Source organism: Aquarana catesbeiana, linkage group LG07 (assembly GCF_042186555.1).
Source record: "Aquarana catesbeiana isolate 2022-GZ linkage group LG07, ASM4218655v1, whole genome shotgun sequence".
In the NCBI taxonomy this organism is placed as follows: Eukaryota; Metazoa; Chordata; class Amphibia; order Anura; family Ranidae; genus Aquarana; species Aquarana catesbeiana.
Genome location: NC_133330.1, coordinates 10,597,963 through 10,616,577, shown reverse-complemented (window position 1 = coordinate 10,616,577; position 18,615 = coordinate 10,597,963). Strand labels below are relative to the sequence as shown.

Below are 18,615 nucleotides of genomic sequence, written 5' to 3'. Positions count from 1 at the left end.
GATTGACTCTGATTGGCTATGTAATTTTTAGGATATCTATATATATTTATGCAATGTGGGAGAGTAGTTTGATGCCCCTGTAGAAGTCCAATTAGGATGAAGCCTGTCAGCCAGGGCTCATCGCTCTCTACATTGCTTTTATCTTTATGTGATCACTTTTTTAATCGTTGTATATTGGTTTGTTTCAATAAACCTACTTTTTTGATCTGCACCTTTGGAGCACTCCTCTCGTTTCTTCCCCCTATTTTTGGTTGGATGAGAGATTTTGGATGTCCCCATTGGATGTTTCGTTTCCTCGGTTTGGTGGATATCGCTGAAGTTGTTCCAGCCAAGAGGAGAGGTCTTCTGAGATCTGGGGTTCCTACCTTCATTTGGAAGAGCCATCCATCCGGATTTGTAAGCTTGTCTGATTCAGTGTCAAGGGCATCCAAATCCATCTGTTCCGGTAAGAGTGTTTAACCTCTTTCACTTTAAGGATTCACTAGCAGATGAATTACACGCTGGAAGATTCTCTCACTTTTCATCTGGACTTTTTATTTATTTATTTCACTGTTGGACTTTATCACATTTATATACATTTTCTCACATCTATATTACATTCTTTTGTAATAATCTTTAAATGCCGCTTCAAAAGAACATCCAACGGCTCTGCTAGGGTTCTTACTGGGTATACACGACTTCAAATGGGCAGGATCATGTAAAGGAATAAAAATATCCACATCTATCTATCTATATAACGCTTGTCACCATTATTGTAATTGACGTTTATAGCGTATGATACTCTTATCTGTTTTTTGGTTGAAAAAGTTGTGTTTTTGAAAAAGGTCGCAATAGAAAAAGAAAATATTGCAAGATCAAATATGCTTTATATGATCTACCTACTAACTCGTCTACTCTCCCTTTCTCTTTTTCAGCTAAGGTCCAAATATAAAGCTTTTCATGATGGTTTTTTTATGGATAGCTTTTATAATAAGGTATTTTTAAGTTTAATGGTATTTTTATAATTTTTTCAACTATAATTTTAATGTAGGAATACTAAAAGTGTCCCAATTTTCTCTGCGCATCTCATAGATTATTTTTATATATATTCAGTGTTAATTGTTTTATGGATTTTGCCATATTCAGTGATTCATTTTTTTAAAGTATTTTTTTACTCAACATGTTATGGTTTCTGATGCGGTTACGGATAATTTGTGATTGCATTGGTGACACATTTACTTGTACTTAATATGTCTGCTCCTAAAGAGTGACATAGTTATCAATTTTATTGCCTTCTCAGAATGGGTGCGTATAGAAATTTTGTATTGATGTAATAAGGGGATTTATTTCTGCCTCTCGGTTGTGAGCTCCATTAGGGATGAGCTTCGAGTTTGAGTCGAACCCATGTTATGGGCAATTCGCACCTAATTCGAGTGGCGCGTCACGGCCCATAATTCACTGCAGCAGCGCAGTGCATTGCTGGCTGATGATTGGCCAAGCATGCACTATGACCCGCATGCTTGGCCAATCACAGTGCCGTCTGTACAGAGAGCCATAATTGGCCAAAGCCAGGGTGGCTTTGGCCAATTATGTCTCAGGGGGTTTAGTACATGCCCCATACTGTATAAGGCAGCCTGCGTGGCGGCCTTGTGTAGTGTGTTGCGGCGGCAGTAGAGAGATAGACAGAGAGACAGTCCATTCCTGTTATTCTCTTCCTACTGACAGGCAGGCAGGTGTTTTTACAGTATTTACAGCTACCTGAAGAAAATAGCTGGTGTTCTTCTTATCCTATTAGCTACAATATTTACAGTTAGTGTAGTGCGTTCTCTGCACAGTGTGCACCTAAAGCTACCTGAAGTAAATTGGTGGTGTTCTGATCCTATTAGTACCATAGGCAGCTGCAGTATTTACAGTTAGTGTAGTGCGTCCTCTGCACAGTGTGCACCTAAAGCTACCTGAAGAAAATTGGTGGTGTTCTGATCCTATTAATACCACAGGCAGGCAGCTACAGTATTTACAGTTAGTGTACTGTGTCCTTTGCACAGTATGCACCTAAAGCTACCTGAAGAAAATTGGTGGTGTTCTTCTGATCCTATTACTACCACAGGCAGGAAGCTGAATTATTTACAGTTAGTGTAGTGTGTCCTCTGCACAGTGTGCACCTAAAGCTATCTGAAGACAATTGCTGTTGTTCTGATCCTATTAGTACCACAGGCAAGCAGCTGCAGTATTTACAGTTAGTGTAGTGCGTCCTCGGCACAGTGTGCACCTAAAGCTACCTTAAGAAAGTTGGTGGTGTTCTTCTGATGCTATTAGTACCGCAGGCAAGCAGCTACAGTAATTACAGTTAGTGTACTGTGTCCTCTGCACAGTGTGCACCCAAAGCTACCTGAAGAAAATTGGAGGTGTTCTTCTGATCCTATTAGTACCGCAGGCAGCTGCAGTATTTACAGTTAGTCTAGTGTCTCCTCTGCACAGTGTGCACCTAAAGCTACTGTAAGGGATCTGTCAGCACCAGACCGGCGCATGTGCATGCGCCAATGCGCCGGCGCGCTCCTGCTCAGGCAATTCAGCAATCTCCAGCTGTCTCCGTGCGTCAGCACGGCGCTCGGGCGCGCGCGGGTGTGCGGCACTTGTGTGACGCGTTCGCATTAGCGCCGTTTTGGCGCCAAGAGGTGCATAAAAGTTCTCCTGTGGCAGGAATGCGCTGCTGTTTCGTCTCAGCTCTGTGGATCTGCTTAACCTGTACCTGATTGATTACCTATTGACCCGGCTTGTCTGACCATTCCTCCTTCTCCAATCCGACCCGGCCTGCCTGATTCTGCTACTGCATCTACCAATACCATTGCCGACCTCTGCCTGCCTACCGACTCTGCCTCTGCCTACTATATTAACCACCTTGCTGCCTGCTGTCCCGGACTGTTTGACCTTGCCTGTGCCTGCCATTTGCTGCTGCACCCTCAGCTCCAGTGACTTCTGTATCTGCATCTTCAGTGCTGCAGCCTGCTGCTTCCTGTTATCACCTTACCTGCAGTCCAGCCATTCCTGGAGGGATCTCTACTCTGCTCCAGCATCAGAGCCTTCATCTCAGCAGGCACTCCTACCCCACTGTGCTCATGAGACCACTGTCCCCACTCCATTGGCTCTTGAACCAGCGTTGTATGAGAGGTCTTCTCCTACAAGTCAGGCTCACTACCAGGTACCTAACAGTACGAAACAGCCATGACTGAGCCTGCAGGAGATACCTCTCCAATGAAGGAGATTTGCACGCACCTTGCGGCCCTCACCCAAGCGGTGCAAGCCCTTCAGGACAATTATACCAGACTTGAGGGACAAGTTCAGAATCTCGCTGGCCCTAGTCCCATGGCTTCCTCCTCAGCCGCAGCTCCAACACCGCCTGCTCATGCTCCCTCCGTTGTGATGCTCCCACCTAAACCAAGGGTCCCCATCCCAGAGAGGTTTTCCGGAGATCGGACCAAGTTTCGGGCCTTTCGCAATGCCTGCCAACTCTTCTTTGCTCTACAACCCCGAACCTTTTCACTGGAAGTTACTAAAGTGGGGTTTGTGATTTCCCTCCTACAAGGGGAACCCCAGACCTGGGCTCACCATTTACTGGAGGGGGACTCAGCTTTAACCCAATCGTTACCCTCCTTTTTTGAAGCCATGGCTCAGCTCTATGAGGACCCTGAGCGGACTGCTACAGCTGACTCAGCTCTGTTTGCGCTCCAGCAAGGCCGCAGACCGACTGAAGACTATGTCACTGACTTCAGACGCTGGAGCGCGGACACACAGTGGAACAATGCGGTCCTGCGTCATCAGTTCCGCATGGGCCTATCTGAAGGGCTAAAAGATGAACTTGCTCGAGTTGGCATACCAGACACTCTTGAAGCGTTGATTTCTTTGGCAATCCAGATTGATCGTCGTCTTCGAGAACGTCGATCCAAACGCTCTGCCCAGCAAACCCGCCCGGCCTGGATGACAGCACGGGCTCCGGTTCCTGCAGCACGTTACTTGCCTTCACCCAGTATGAATCCAGTCAACACCACACCCGACACTTCGGAACCCATGCAGCTAGGACTGATGCGACCTGCTTTGTCCCCTGAAGAACGGGCACGACGTCGTCAACTTAACCTGTGCCTCTATTGCGGTGGAACTGGTCACTATTTCCATAATTGCCCAGTCAAGATAAGTAAGTGCTCATCCTCTATGTCTACCAATCTCTCTGCTTTGTCTGCCAACTCTACACACCTTGCCATTCCTCTCTCGTTACAACTCCAGGAAGAGATAATTCCAGTCCACGCCATCATTGATTCCGGAGCGTGCAGCTGCTTTATCGACTTGACCTTTGCCAGCCAACATAACATCCTGTTACGGACTAAAACCCATGGACTTTCTGTTTTCTTAGCTGATGGCTCCCGCATTAGATCTGGACAAGTAATTCATGAAACTCTTCCCTTGCCTGCTACTACTTCTTCTCAACATAAGGAACTGCTGACCCTTGATGCCATTACGTCTCCTCTATTTCCAATTATCTTGGGCATTCCTTGGCTTCAAGCCCACAATCCACACATCAACTGCGTCTCTGGAGAAGTAAAATTTGTATCATGCTACTGTCAGGAACACAGTCTGGTGGGAGACTCTGACTCTTCAGCTACTCTGCTATGCCTTGACACTGACCAGAAACTATGCCAGTCCATACCTAAACACTACCATGAGTTCATCGATGTTTTTAGTAAGAAGGGGGCAGACTCCCTTCCGCCTCATCGCCCCTATGACTGCCCAATTGAATTGTTGCCAGGATCCGAGATTCCATTCGGACGTATCTTCCCTTTATCGGAGAAGGAGCAAGAGGCACCAAAAACATATGTTGATGAGAACTTGGCTAAGGGGTTCATCCGCCACTCAACTTCCCCAGCAGGTGCCAGAATATTTTTTGTCACCAAGAAGGACAAGACTCTTCGCCCGTGTATAGATTACCGGGAACTGAACAAAATTACGGTTTAAAAAAAAAAAAAAAAAACAATCGGTATCCCCTACCTTTGATACCTGAACTGTTCCAAAAGTTAAGGACTGCGATTATCTTTACTAAACTCGATCTAAGAGGGGCTTACAACCTGATCCACATTCGGGCCGGGCATGAGTGGAAAACAGCTGCTCCATGTGCTTTTCTTTACTGTTGTACAGTTTAAAATGGCAACTTTCATGGTCATGAAAACTTTCTTTCTTAGGAAACATTGTTCGTTCGGCCAATAAAACACCATGTTTTGTCCAGATGCAGTTCAATACATTTTTTCTGGCCTACTTCTCTTAAAATAATTTTTTCCTCTAGATGGGTTTGTAACTAGAATAAAATGCAAACTAGATTCTGTGTAAGGAGAGGACACTCAGCAGCTGTTTACACATCTGGATGCTGGAGCACTAGTGTGGGACAAAAGAACATCCTTTTTAATAGGGGGACCACATAGGTGCTCCAGTGTATCCTATAGAGGTGACTCCATCTGTGAAGCTTGTACAAAACAGGCAAGTATTCAAGCTTGACAAAAATATTTCTTCATCTTGGAACTCTGCCAAAATAGACAATTGTACCCCACTTCCAAGCAATGTTTCATATTCCTATTTCTGCCATCAAATATCTGTATGCTAAGTATACCTATTTTTTTTTATAAAGGGGAGAAAAGACTTGAACACCACGGACCCCCAACCTCAGGAAGAAGGGGAAATCCCCCAAAGCCAACCAGAGGGTGGTGAAATTGTCACCACAACAGGCGAGTGTCTGCGACCACAGGCTCAGGTAAGAGATGGATGCCGGCATATTTATAATACATGGTGTTTTTCTATATTTTTGGGTGATCGTGATGTTGTGGAAGAAGGTCATTTCACCAGTGAAATTGCCCAGATCCTGATCGGGGAGATCATGGGGTGTAATAGGGACTTGGAAAACATCAATGATGTTCAAAATGAAGAACATCATTGATGTTTTAGGGAGAGTTTAAAACCCCTCAAAATCCTGAATTAGTTCTGCTTTTTTACAGTAAAATTTTTGCACATTTTGTGACAGTCTCAAAAAGCCAAATTTTGAAGATGCAGTGTGTCAACACGGGAGATCAATGTAGGCATTTGAGGTGCAACCCCTTCCTCAATAATAAAGTAGCTGAGAGGAAGGGGTTGCACCCACGAAACATGTCCATTGATCACCCATGATGGCAGCTAGCACATGTTGACATTCGGCAATTTGTGTGCATCTTCAAAATTTGGCTTTTCCAGGGGTGACTTCACCCCATCTGCTGAACACAATATCAAACGCAGTTTATAAATACTCATGTCTGATATTGCCTTCAAGTTCTACAAAAGTTGAACTTTGTAAATTCCAGATTTGTTTTTTTTTTAATGGTTTTAAACATGCCTATTTATACCTTAAAAGGCAATTTCGACTTTTAATGTCACCTAAAAAATTGTTATACAACAAACATGTTGGTTTGTTTTAAAAACCTTTTATAAATGCACATGTGATTGTGCTTTGACTAAACAATGTGTAGCTTCTTCTTTCAATGCTCAAAAGCCTTTTTTGGTTGTAAAGTTGCTGTTTTCAGTGACAATGGGTGTTAATTACTAAAGGCAAATCCACTTTGCACTACAAGTGCAGTTTCAGTGCAGTCTCAAGTGCACTTGTAGTGCAAAGTGTCTATGCCTTTAGTAAATAACACCCAACAGTGCTTTCTAATTTGACACAATCACGCCATTTTCAAGACTCCCAAAATTTCAGTCAGGGTCAGCTTAAAGAAAGACAAGCAGTAAATTTAAGCAAATATTTGTTCAGTTTAAAATATTTTTTTTTTTAATTTAAAAAATATCTGACATTGTCTGACATATTGATGGCCCCCCTACCCGCAAAGGGTTCCATGTATCTTATACGGACCTCGCGGGCACTTTGGGGGGGCAAGCCAGGATGGCCAGCTTCAAGCACTGTCAGGGTTGGTTCATTGAGATTAATAACTCCGGCTTCAGGCCCAACTGAGCCAGCATAGTTCACAGAAAGTCTCCTTAAAAAGTTGCGGAGAACACAGCAAGCCAGGATGATGTGAATGAGTTTATATTCCGCCATGTGTATTGGTGTAAGAAACAGGTGGAACCGGCTGGCCATTATTCCAAACGTGTTCACCACTCTTCTGGCTCTGGCCAGCCGGTAATTAAAAACCCTCTGGTCCGGGGTGAGGGTCCTCATCGGGAATGGCCGCATAAGATGGTCCCCCAGCGCAAACGCTTCATCTGCAACAAAGAAGAATGGGAGTCCTTACGCATTGTCTTCTGGAGGTGGCAAGTCCAAGCTGCCATTCTGGAGACACCTGTAGAACGCTGTGCGGGCGATGACTCCACCATATGAAATCCGGCCATTCTTCCCCACATCCACATACAGGATCTCTTAAGTAGCCGACACCACCACCATTACAATACTATTGAACCCCTTGTAGTTGTAATAGTATGACCCTGAGTTGGGTGGTGGGTGATGTGGACGTGTTTCCCATCAATTGCCCCTCCGCAGTTAGGAAAGTCCCACCGTTGGGCAAAGTGGGAGGCCACAGTCTGCCATTCCTGGGTTGGAAGGATACCGTGGAGTCAAACAAGAAAAATAAATTAATCATTTTGCACATAGACATGGAAAGCAGATTAGACACAAACATTCTTGGCCAACATCAGTATAACATTTATTTTAGGGAGTATTTAAAGACAAAAAGGTATAAGGTCCACCGATCAGATTCTCCCCCCCGCCCCCATCTCATGGGCCATTTAAGAAAATTTTATGTGGGGGGGGGGGGGGGATGTTTTGGCCAGGTAACCCTCTCCACTTCATTGAGAGATGAATGCATAATTAAATGTGTGTTACTTTGGCCAGCCCCTCCTTGCTTACACTATTGGCAGCCCAATGGACAGGTAAGAAGTGTCATAATACAAAGATATAAATACACACTGTACACATTTTAGCACATTTTTACATTCTGATATTACACATCAAGATAATAATAGGATACAAAAACATTACCATTTGAAAGTATTCAGGCAGGCCCTTGCACTACATGCTTTGGTGAATGCATCCAGAAATCTGACCACAAAAGAGGTAGGTATAGTGTGTATGGGTTTGGCAAAGTCAGCAGATAGAGGATTGGTATCAGCTGAGTTAACAGTTGGGGGAGGGTTCCAAATGATTTTGGGACAAAAAACAAAAAAACCCTCTGGCACTGCCTGAATTTAAAGCACAAATCACATTTTTACACATTTTAGAGGGTATTTAGGGTAAATCACTACTATGGAGCTAACAAAATACATTGTTAACCACTTACGGCCTTGTTTTGGATTTTAGGTGTTTACATGTTTAAAACAGGTTTTTTGCAAAAAATTACTTAGAACCCAAAACATTATATATTGTTTTTTTTTCTAACACCCTAGGGAATAAAATGGCAGTCAAAGCAATACTTTAAGTTAGCCCATTTTTTTTATATTGTGAAATTTAATGTTACGCCAAGTAAATTGATACCCAACATGTCACGCTTCAAAATTGCGCCCGCTCGTGGAATGGCGTCAAACTCTTACCCTCAAAAATCTCCATAGGCGATGTTTAAAAAAAATTCTACAGGTTGCATGTTTTACGTTACAGTGGAGGTCTAGGGCTAGAATTATTGCTTTCGCTCTACCGGTCGCGGCGATACCTCACATGTGTGGTTTGGCAACCGTTTTCATATGCAGGGGCTACTCACGTATGCGTTCGCTTCTGCGCGCGAGCTCGTCGGGACGGTGGGGGTTTAAAAACATTTTTTTTTAACTTTTATTATTTATTTTACATGATTTTTTTTTTTTTTTTTTACTGTGTAAAAATAAATAAGTGTCACTTTTATTCCTATATTTAAATGAAAGTGGAGAATTCCCCATGGGGCTTTTTAGCAGCAAATAGGAGTCAAAATAATTTCATAAAAATTATTAATTTTATTCATCAAGAGACAATTGGATATCAATTTGATACAAAAAGTTCAAATATGAGCTCTGGTGTACACAATGCAAGACAGTTTTAACTATAAAGGGGAAGCAAACAGTGGATAATACCATGTGATATAACTGATAAATAATATACAGAGGGTACTCCCTCACAGTGTTGATGAATTGTAATTATACTATCCGATGTTTATGAAATGCCCCAATGCATTTCGACCTTAAAGGTTATGGCCTTCTTCAGGGGGTTCTTACATTTCTATAAATACATCAAAAAGGACATATATCAATATTACAAATTTCCATTACAATATGATATTCTGTATATAATTGTATTGTATTTTGTATGTATTGCACACAGCACTAATAATGTCCTGATTAAAATTAGCCTGCCTATGTAGCGCCCCTTGTTACCATAAACGTACAATTGTAATATTAATGTGATACCTACGTAATCATGTGTATAAAAACCTTCATATCATAATAAAACAGAACAGTTATTTGGAAAGATGCAGAGAGTATCTTTCGTGTCTGTTCCCTACTGCAGTAGTTATTAATTTGGAACCACTAATCAATAGGAGAATAGGAGTTGCCTATCATCAATTTAACCGAGTCAGCATGGCGAGCTTTGCCTTAGGAGGGGATTCCAGGTGACCCTGAGTATCCGAAACGAGGAGCTTGAGATGATCCGGGAATTTCTGATAATCAGCCGGCTGAGGTAAGCCTTTTGCTTACATTTGAGTTATCAGACTTCCTTGATCGGTAAGGCATTTTCGGGACAAAGGGTACCTATTTTACTCTCCTTAATCGAACTGTATTGATTGGTGGTTATTTGTTATTTTGTCCCTGTCTATTGTCCATCAGAGTGTTATAGATAAGAAAGGGAAGAATAGTGCTGTTCACAGGTATATGTAGTACATCTGCTACATAAAGTAGTTTAGAGGCAAGAGGGTATAGGCACACCTAGAGAAGACTGGCCAGTCATTATGGGCATTGAATTAAGTAAGGGAATGAAGGGTAAGAGACCCTCAAAAATGCCCAGCGCAAGAAGAGCGCTACATATGAACCGAAGGTGCGGTTCCGCCTATACTGAGCCCCTAGATTAATGGTTAAAGTGGACAGGGGTCCCCAATGGGTAACTGGGTTACCAAGGTCCACAGGGACTAAGAATCATGCAGAGTAAACAGCTAGAGAAACAGCTATCTATGTGAGCAGGATGGATCAAGGGTGACATTAGAACTAGACAGAAAGGGACATTTTCATGTTAAGTTGTGGGATGAATTTGGGGTCAGGCACTACAACTATTAGAGTCAAAACAGAGAAATGAGAGGTAAAACAGAATACTTTATATGTTGTCAGAGAGGGAAGATGGGATGAGCACTCTGACTATAGAAGCTAGATATAAAAGTTATATCTGAACAAAATAAGGAAAGCAGAATTTAGGCAGCGAAATATTAATGAGAGTTAAAAGAAAGTGAGAGAATGATATGCATGTGTTGTGTACAAGTGGGAAAAATGTAAGCGATTTTAGAGAGATATTGGTGTATGTGTGTGTGAATGCTGGGACCTTTAGTTCTATCCCTTGTGTGTGTCATGTATACAGATGTGACCCCTTCCTTTGCGCTCTCATGAAGGAATGTGGCTGGGATGAGAGGTCAGTGAAAAGCTGGAAGGACACCATTGCCAATTCCAGTTTTTTTTAGACAAAACATTTATAACAAAATGTGCCGGGTTAACGAATCTAATGGTAAACAATGTGATCACAATTATTTTGAATCTGTTTTCCAGACATGGTAAAATGAAGGTTACATTTAACCGTGTATTACACAAATTAAATACACTTTGATAGTGGAAACAGTGCATTTAAAAAAGGGAAATTAATTAAAATTAAGTAATGAGTATTCATTTCTATATGAGTTTAACAATTTTATTAATATAGATATATTGAAACTGGTTTAGACAACCTTTGGTTGGAAATGAAATCCAGGTTATTGGGGAAATTTGTAAAAATGAGATTAGTTTAGATTAAGATAACAATTTTGTAATTTTACATTTATACAATAAGCCCTTATTGAGAGAAAAAAAAAAAAGATTAAGATGAGGTTGTTATTTGGAATAAAGCCGACATAATATTTAACAAAGCCAAGATGGATGGGATACATAAGAAGTTTTTCTACAAAAATGAAATTTTAAGGTTTTTGATAATAACTTGATGTGCGGTCCATGATGTAAGAGTTATAATAAATAAAATTTAAATATAACAGACCCATCACATCAAGTCCACACACCCTGTTAGGATAGATGCCACCTGCAGCCAGTTGTTTTTTAGTTTTTGATGCTTTGTGGTCCATCATACAGATTCTTGGTCCTTTTGTTTTTATCTATTTTTATTTTTGAAATCCAAAGCAGAATGTGTGGATTGTGAAATGATTTGCCCCTTTTCCTTGTGATATAAGCAGAAGAATATTTTGGATTTATGGGCATCTCTCCATGACCGCAGGGTATTGTTATCATTTATTATAATACTGCCAGGAAAAAGTTGTCTTTTGAAACATGAGACTGGAGTTCTTACACAAACAGCGTGATAGAAAACAAGCCATTGTAATATATTTATGGAAGCTGGACCCAGTAATGAAGGGTTCACCCCGATATATCAGAGCTGCAGCTTTTATGCAAAGGTGCTATTAGACAAAGTTAGATATTGTTTTGGTCAAACATTTAATTTTTAATGGTCCGACATTCTGTGCAGCAAATATACAGCTAACTAAATGTCTGTCTAATGAAAGGTTTAAAATATGAGTTTGTTTATGTACAAATCGAACAATGAAAAAGGCGTACATTTATTCAAAAGAAAGGAAAAACCACATGTGTTAAATTGATGGTGTAGGAATCAGCTGCTGTGAGCCCAGTGCAGGACACACTCCCTGAAGATCCAGATATTACATTTTTTGTAGATTTGAGTATGCAGTTTATCACCCAGAAGGATACTCTGTATTCAAAGTCATTGGATCCTTTTTCCCCAGCTCAAGAAACAGAGCTATAAAAAAAAGAGTGTATATTTATATAGGACAGTCGAGATATCGAGAGCTTATCGATTCTCCATAAAGAGTACCTGTCATCACCTATTACTGTCACATGGGATGTTTACATTCCTTGTGACAGCAATAAAAGCGATCAAATTTTTTTTTTTTTTTTTTTTAAACACAATTTCTAAATATAAAAATAAAATAAATAAGAAAAAAATGTTTTTAAAGCGCCCCCGTACCCGCACAGCAAAGAAAACACATACGGAAGTCGCACCCGCATATGTAAACGGTGTTCTGCTAGACACCAGAAGGACAAAGTGAGTACTAAGTGAAGTGAAAGACTTAACCAGTGATAATAAGTACCTGATTATTTGTTAGGAATTATTCAGGCACTGTGATATCCACAATTAGAGGCACAGTGTCTATCTATTCAGATTAAGAACATGCAAGTGCCTGGTCTAAATAGAAAGAAAATTAGGATAAATTACTAAAAAAAAAAGCAAATTAACAATCATGCAGCAAAGCAGTCTGCTGGTGTCTGTTCTTACCCAAGAGTCTGAGACAAGATGTCTGTGTGCTCACATCAGGGATCAACTGAAGGACTCTGATAGAGAGCACTTCCTCTTATATCCACATTTGTAGGTGCTTTAATTGATAAAAGGTGTGTAGCATTTGGTCATGGGTTTACTCCCACGGGGAGGGGCCATCCCTTTCACCATGTACAAAATACAGACTGCCGGGCACAATAAGAACAATACGAGTACTAAATGAGTGAAGGTAAAAAACTTTATCAGTATAAATTAGAGCTGCATGATTCTGGCCAAAATGAGAATCACGATTTTTTTGCTTAGAATAAAAAGATCACGATTCTCTCAGGATTCTCGTGACGTAAAATCTTTCACATTATACAAAAAAAAAAAAAAAAATGGGCTAACTTTACTGGTCAGATTTTTTTTTTTTTTTAACTTCATTAAAGTAATTTTTTCCCCAAAAAATCGCATTTGAAAGACCGCTGCGCAAATACAGTGTGACATAAAATATTGCAACAACCACCATTTTATTCTCTAGGGTGTCTACTAAAAAAATATATATGTTTGGGGGTTCTAAGTAATTTTCTAGCAAAAAAAAAAAATGATTTTAACTTGAAACCAACAAATGTCAGAAAAAGGTTTAGTGTTTAAAGCGGGGTTCCACCCAAATTTTGAACAATATCTGTATGTATTCTCTTCCTTGCCTAGATGCTGACATGCCATTTAAAAAAATTTAAATCGCCGTAATTACCTTTATTTTTCTATTCTTCTTTGCATTTCCTGGTTCTCCTCCCGTGGGAGTAGGCGTGTTTCTAGCCTCTCCCAGACTCCTGGGAGCTAGTCTCAGGCTTCCCAGGATGCCACTGAGCATGTGCGAGAACGAGCGGTGAATGCTGGGAGCACAGCATTCACCACATCCAGGAGATAAATGCTTGTGGGCTTCAAATGCCCACAATGAAGATGGAAACCGCCTGCAGTGAATAATATAAGTTATTCTTTCTGACGAAATCTGACACAGGCGGACATATTACACACAATATGTGAGTATGTAATGCTGAGAAGAAAAGTTTGTGAATGAACTAAAAAAAAAAAAAAACGATAGATAGGTGGACCCCCGCTTTAAGTGGTTAAACTTTTTTCACTTACACAGGAAGTCTATTCCATTGATAAATTGTTACAATGTTTATACTTCAGTTCAACTGATAAAGAATGTTTTGATTCTTGGCAGACTGCCCGTTTTTTTTCTTCCTTTCTTTTGAGGGTGGTGGCTTCAGAAGAGCAGAGAGAATTCTTTGCATAGAAAGAATTGTGAAACGCTTTAGTCAAGATCGCCATAACGATTCTTGACGATTAATCACGATTCTTGACGATTAATTGTGCAGCTCCAGTATAAATGAATACCTAATTGTTTTGTGGGAATTATTCAGGCATTGTGATCTCCACAGTTAAAGCCCACACACACGATAGGACTTTGTACAAACTCTCCGGTGGATTTTTGCACAAAGGGCGTCGGCCGTAAACTAATTAAGCATACACACGGCAGGACTTTTTCAGCCAACTTTCACCAAGTCACGTAGGTTTTTCAGCTCTTTACCGCCACCCTTTGGTCAACTTCTGCATTGTTGTCTGATCTTTTGCATTGGTTGTTGCCGGAAAGTTTGTCTGTTTGCACAGCCAACATTTGTCCGATGAAAAAGTTTGTCCAATGGAGCGTACACACGGTAGGATGTTGCCTTAAAACAGCTAATTTCCATGTTTGTTGTCGAAAAGTCCGATCGTGTGTACGGGCCTTAAGACACACAGTGTCTGTCTGTTCAGATCAGGAACAAGCAAGTACCATGTCTGAATGGAAAAAATAAATGACTAAGTAAATAGATTTGCAATCGTGCAGCCAGGCAGCAAAACATACCCAAGAACCTGAGAGAACATATCAATGTGCTCACATCAGAGATCAACTGAGGAACCCCGATAGAGAGCACCTCATCTTATAGCCATGTTTAAAAGTGCTTTATTTAATAACAGGTGTATAGCATTGCTATTTGCTGCTAAAAAGCCCCATGGGGAATTCTCCACTTTCGTTTAAACATTTGTACCAGGGTGTGCAGCCATATCAGACTCCTATACATGTGTCGTTCGTTGTTATAGTTACTTTTATTCCTATTACAAGGAATGTAAACATCCCTTGTAATAGAAAAAAATTATGACAGGACCTCTTAAATTTGAGATCTGGGGGGTCAAAAAGATCTCACATCTCATATTTACCCTAAAATGCAATAAAAAAAAAAAGTCATTTAAAAAAGTGACATTGAAAAAAATGTACCTTTAAGACGTATGGGCGGAAGTGACGTTTTTGACGTCGCTTCCGCCCAGCAGTGTCATGGGGACGAGTTGGGCGCCATCTTAGCCTCACTCGTCTCCAGGCACAGCACGGAGAAGGACGCGATCCCCTCCGCCGCTACCGACGGCTCTGGTAAGCGGCGGAGGGCACCGGAATCGCGGCGGGAGAGGGGGGTGGCCCCTCTCCCGCCACCGATAAAAGCGATCTCGCGGCAAATCCGCCGCAGAGACCACTTTTATCTTAAAGCCAGCCGCCGCAAGAAAACGGGGATACCAGGGTTATGACAACGATATCCGCCGCCAAAGTTTGGACGTACATTGGCGGTCGGCAAGTGGTTAAGTGACTACACAAGGTGGATAGAGGCCCAGGAGAGCATGCTGGGGAGGTAAGTGAAGGCAAATATGTATGAAGGACAATAAAAAAAAACATAAAAATCCAGCATGCATGAGAACAAAGGGGACATTCACAGCATATTCCAATCATGGTAATTAGGGAATGAGGAAAGAAATACAATATATTATCAAACATTAAATACAATAAAAATGTGATATTAAAGGATAAATATCTTACCTTAATATACTCCTTCTGCAGGACCTGTATGATGGCAGAACAGGTCTCTGGGATAATGATCCCCAGAGCCTGGGGGGAGATGCCTGTCGAGAACTTCAAGTCCTGCAGACTTCTCCCTGTCGCCAAGTACCGCAGGGTGGTGACCAGCCTCTGCTCCGGAGTGATGGCTTGCCTCATGCATGTATCCTGCCTGCTGATATAGGGGGTCAGCGAAGCCAACAAACGGTGAAATACGGGGTCCGTCATCCTGAGAATGTTCCTGAAATCATCAGGATTATTCTCACGGATCTCACGGATCTCAAAGGCATATGAGAGAACTGGTCACGCTGGAGCAACCAATTCTTGGTCCATGAACTCCTCCCCACCCTGTTCATGGACTGGACTTGTGTCAAGGTCAGGTACCCAACACCAAGCCCCCGCACAGCACGAACACTACGAGGAGTACGCATACGAAACATGGCTAGAAAACGGTCGGCTGCTCAGAACGAAGTAACAGAACGCACTGAAGAACAGCAAGGCCTGTGAAGAGTGACCTGAAAATCAGTAACGAGCGGACAAGAACACAATGACAAGTCAATGGTACTCGCTGCACGCACTGAAGAGCAGATACAAACCCACAAGCACAAAATGAACCGCAGAAAACGATCTGAAAGCCACGAGTCTGAAAAAGCGCGAATCGTCTCTCACCAAACTTTTACTAACACGAGATTAGCAAAAGGAGCCCAAAGGGTGCCGCGCTTGGTTCTGAACTGGCCTTTTCTAGTCTCCTCGTACGTGGTGTACGTCACCGCGTTCTTGGCGATTGGAAATTCCGACAACTTTGTGTGACCGTGTGTACGCAAAACAAGTTTGAGCCAACATCCGTCGGGAAAAATCCTAGGATTTTGTTGTCGGAATGTCCGATCAATGTCCGATCAATGTCCGACCGTGTGTACGGGGCATTAGTCTTATGGCGCGTGCACACGATCGGAAATTCGGCCAAGCAAAAGACCGATGAGAGCTTTTGGTCGGAAAATGCGACCTGGTGTACGCCCCATCGGACTTTTGCTGGCCGAATTCCAGCCAGCAAAAGATTGAGAGCAGGCTCTCTATTTTTTTCGGTCGGAAAAAGTTCCGATCGGGAATTCCGATCCTCTGTAGCAATTCCGACGTGCAAAATTCCTGCGCATGCTCGGAAGCATTGAACTTCATTTTTCTCGGCTCGTCGTAGTGTTGTACCTCACCGCGTTCTTGACGGTTGAAACTTCAGCAAACTTTTGTGTGGACCGTGTGTATGCAGGGCAGACTTGAGCGGAATTCCGTGGGAAAAACCACCCAAGTTTTTTCCGACGGAAAATCCGCTCATGTGTACGCGGCATGAGTCTTAGGACTAAAATGGCATTTTAGTTTAAGTACTATTTTAGTCTTCTGCAATTGTTTTAGTTTTAGTCGTATTTAGTCAACTAAATCTCCAGTACGTTTTAGTCGACTAAAACTCATTTTAGTCGTCTAAAACCTAATGGGTGTCATTAAATTGTAATGCATTAGTGAACATTTCTCTACAATTTCCAAACTTGTTATATACTGCTGGAGTGAAAAATATCATATGTTATTTATTATGGTATTGAGGTATGAACATGCACTGCAGACCAGTGTTCATTTTGAAGTCAAATTTCCATTTAGTTTTAGTCTTTTGACTAAAATGACATTTTAGTTTTAGTCGTATTTTAGTCATCTCAGTTGTTTTAGTTTTAGTAGTATTTTAGTCATCTCAGTTGTTTTGGTTTTAGTCGTATTTTAGTCATCTCAGATGTTTTAGTTTTAGTTGTATTTTAGTCATCTCAGTTGTTTTAGTTTTAGTCGTATTTTAGTCATCTCATTTGTTTTAGTTTTAGTCTTATTTTAGTCATCTCAGTTGTTTTAGTTGTATTTTAGTCATCTTAGTTGTTTTAGTCGTATTTTAGTCGACTAAAATAATATTCATTTAGTCGACCAAAATGTTTTAGTCGCCAAAATTAACACTGCTCAGAACTTTAGTACTTGAAGAAGCGTGAAAAATATGTTGCTCACACAGAGGGGAGTATTTCCAGCACATTACCTGTGTGATCATGTGTGTGTCTATGGGTAGTTCCCCCCTCCCCCTCCCAAAAAAAAAAGATCTAGATTAGAGTTAGCCATCATATGCCATATATTTCTTCAAAACAAACTGTAGCTATTTCTCTTGATCTTTTCACACCTCCCAACATTTTGAGATGGGAATGAGGGACACCTACTAACAAGCGTATGTAGATATAGGACACGTCCCCCTGCCACACCCCCTTAAAGGAGAATTAACCAAAAAAAATGATTAATTAAATCCAGAAGGGCTTTTTTTTACCACTACTGTTCCTTTATATTTTCTTTAAAAAATTTAGCTCTGGGAAACACTTTTTGAAAGATAAAAAGTGCATTTTATATACAACTATACAGATCAGACCAAAATGAGGGACAAATTAGGGAGGAAAGTTGCTCCAAATCAGGGACAGTCCCTCGAAGTTGGGAGCCATGTCTTTCTCTTTATAAATCTACATATGAGATTTTATATATATATATAAAATGAAAAACACACACACACATGGCATGGGCATACATTTATGGAGATTTTGGCCATAAATATGTAATGTGTCTAGCCACTTAAGGACCAGGCCTATTTCTGACATTAGTTGTTCTTTACAAGTTAAAAGCTGTATTTTTTTGCTAGAAAATTAATTAGAACCACCAAACATTATAAATGTTTTTTTTAGCAGAGACCCCCTAGATCGGGGATATGCAATTAGCGGACCTCCAGCTGTTGCAAAACTACAAGTCCCATCATGCCTCTGCCTCTGGGTGTGATGCTTGTGGCTGTCAGATTCTTGCTATGCCTCATGGGACTTGTAGTCCTGCAACAGCTGGAGGTCCGCTAATTGCATATCCCTGTAGGGAATACAATGGAGATCATTGCAATAATTTATGTCACTATGGGGGTTGATTTACTAAAGGCAAATCCACTTTGCCCCACAAGTGCACTTGGAAGTAAAGTCGCTGTAGATCCGAGGGGGACATGCAAGGAAAATAAAAAACAGCATTTTAGCTTGTACATGATTGGATGATAAAATCTTCAGAGCTTCCCCTCATTTCAGATCTACAGTGATCACTTCTGAGTGCACTTGTAGTGCAAAGTGGATTTGCCTTT

At 41.3% G+C, this 18,615-nt stretch overlaps 1 protein-coding gene across 1 annotated transcript in view; it reads left to right on the top strand.

Annotated features, from left to right (window-relative positions):
- Nucleotides 1-18,615, top strand: part of LOC141102662 (uncharacterized) — a 145,047-nt gene that overhangs the window by 95,030 nt on the left and 31,402 nt on the right. The window contains exon 2 of the mRNA XM_073591572.1: nt 5,648-5,770. Coding sequence (XP_073447673.1) covers nt 5,648-5,770 — 123 coding nt within the window. The remainder of the gene's footprint in view (nt 1-5,647; nt 5,771-18,615) is intronic.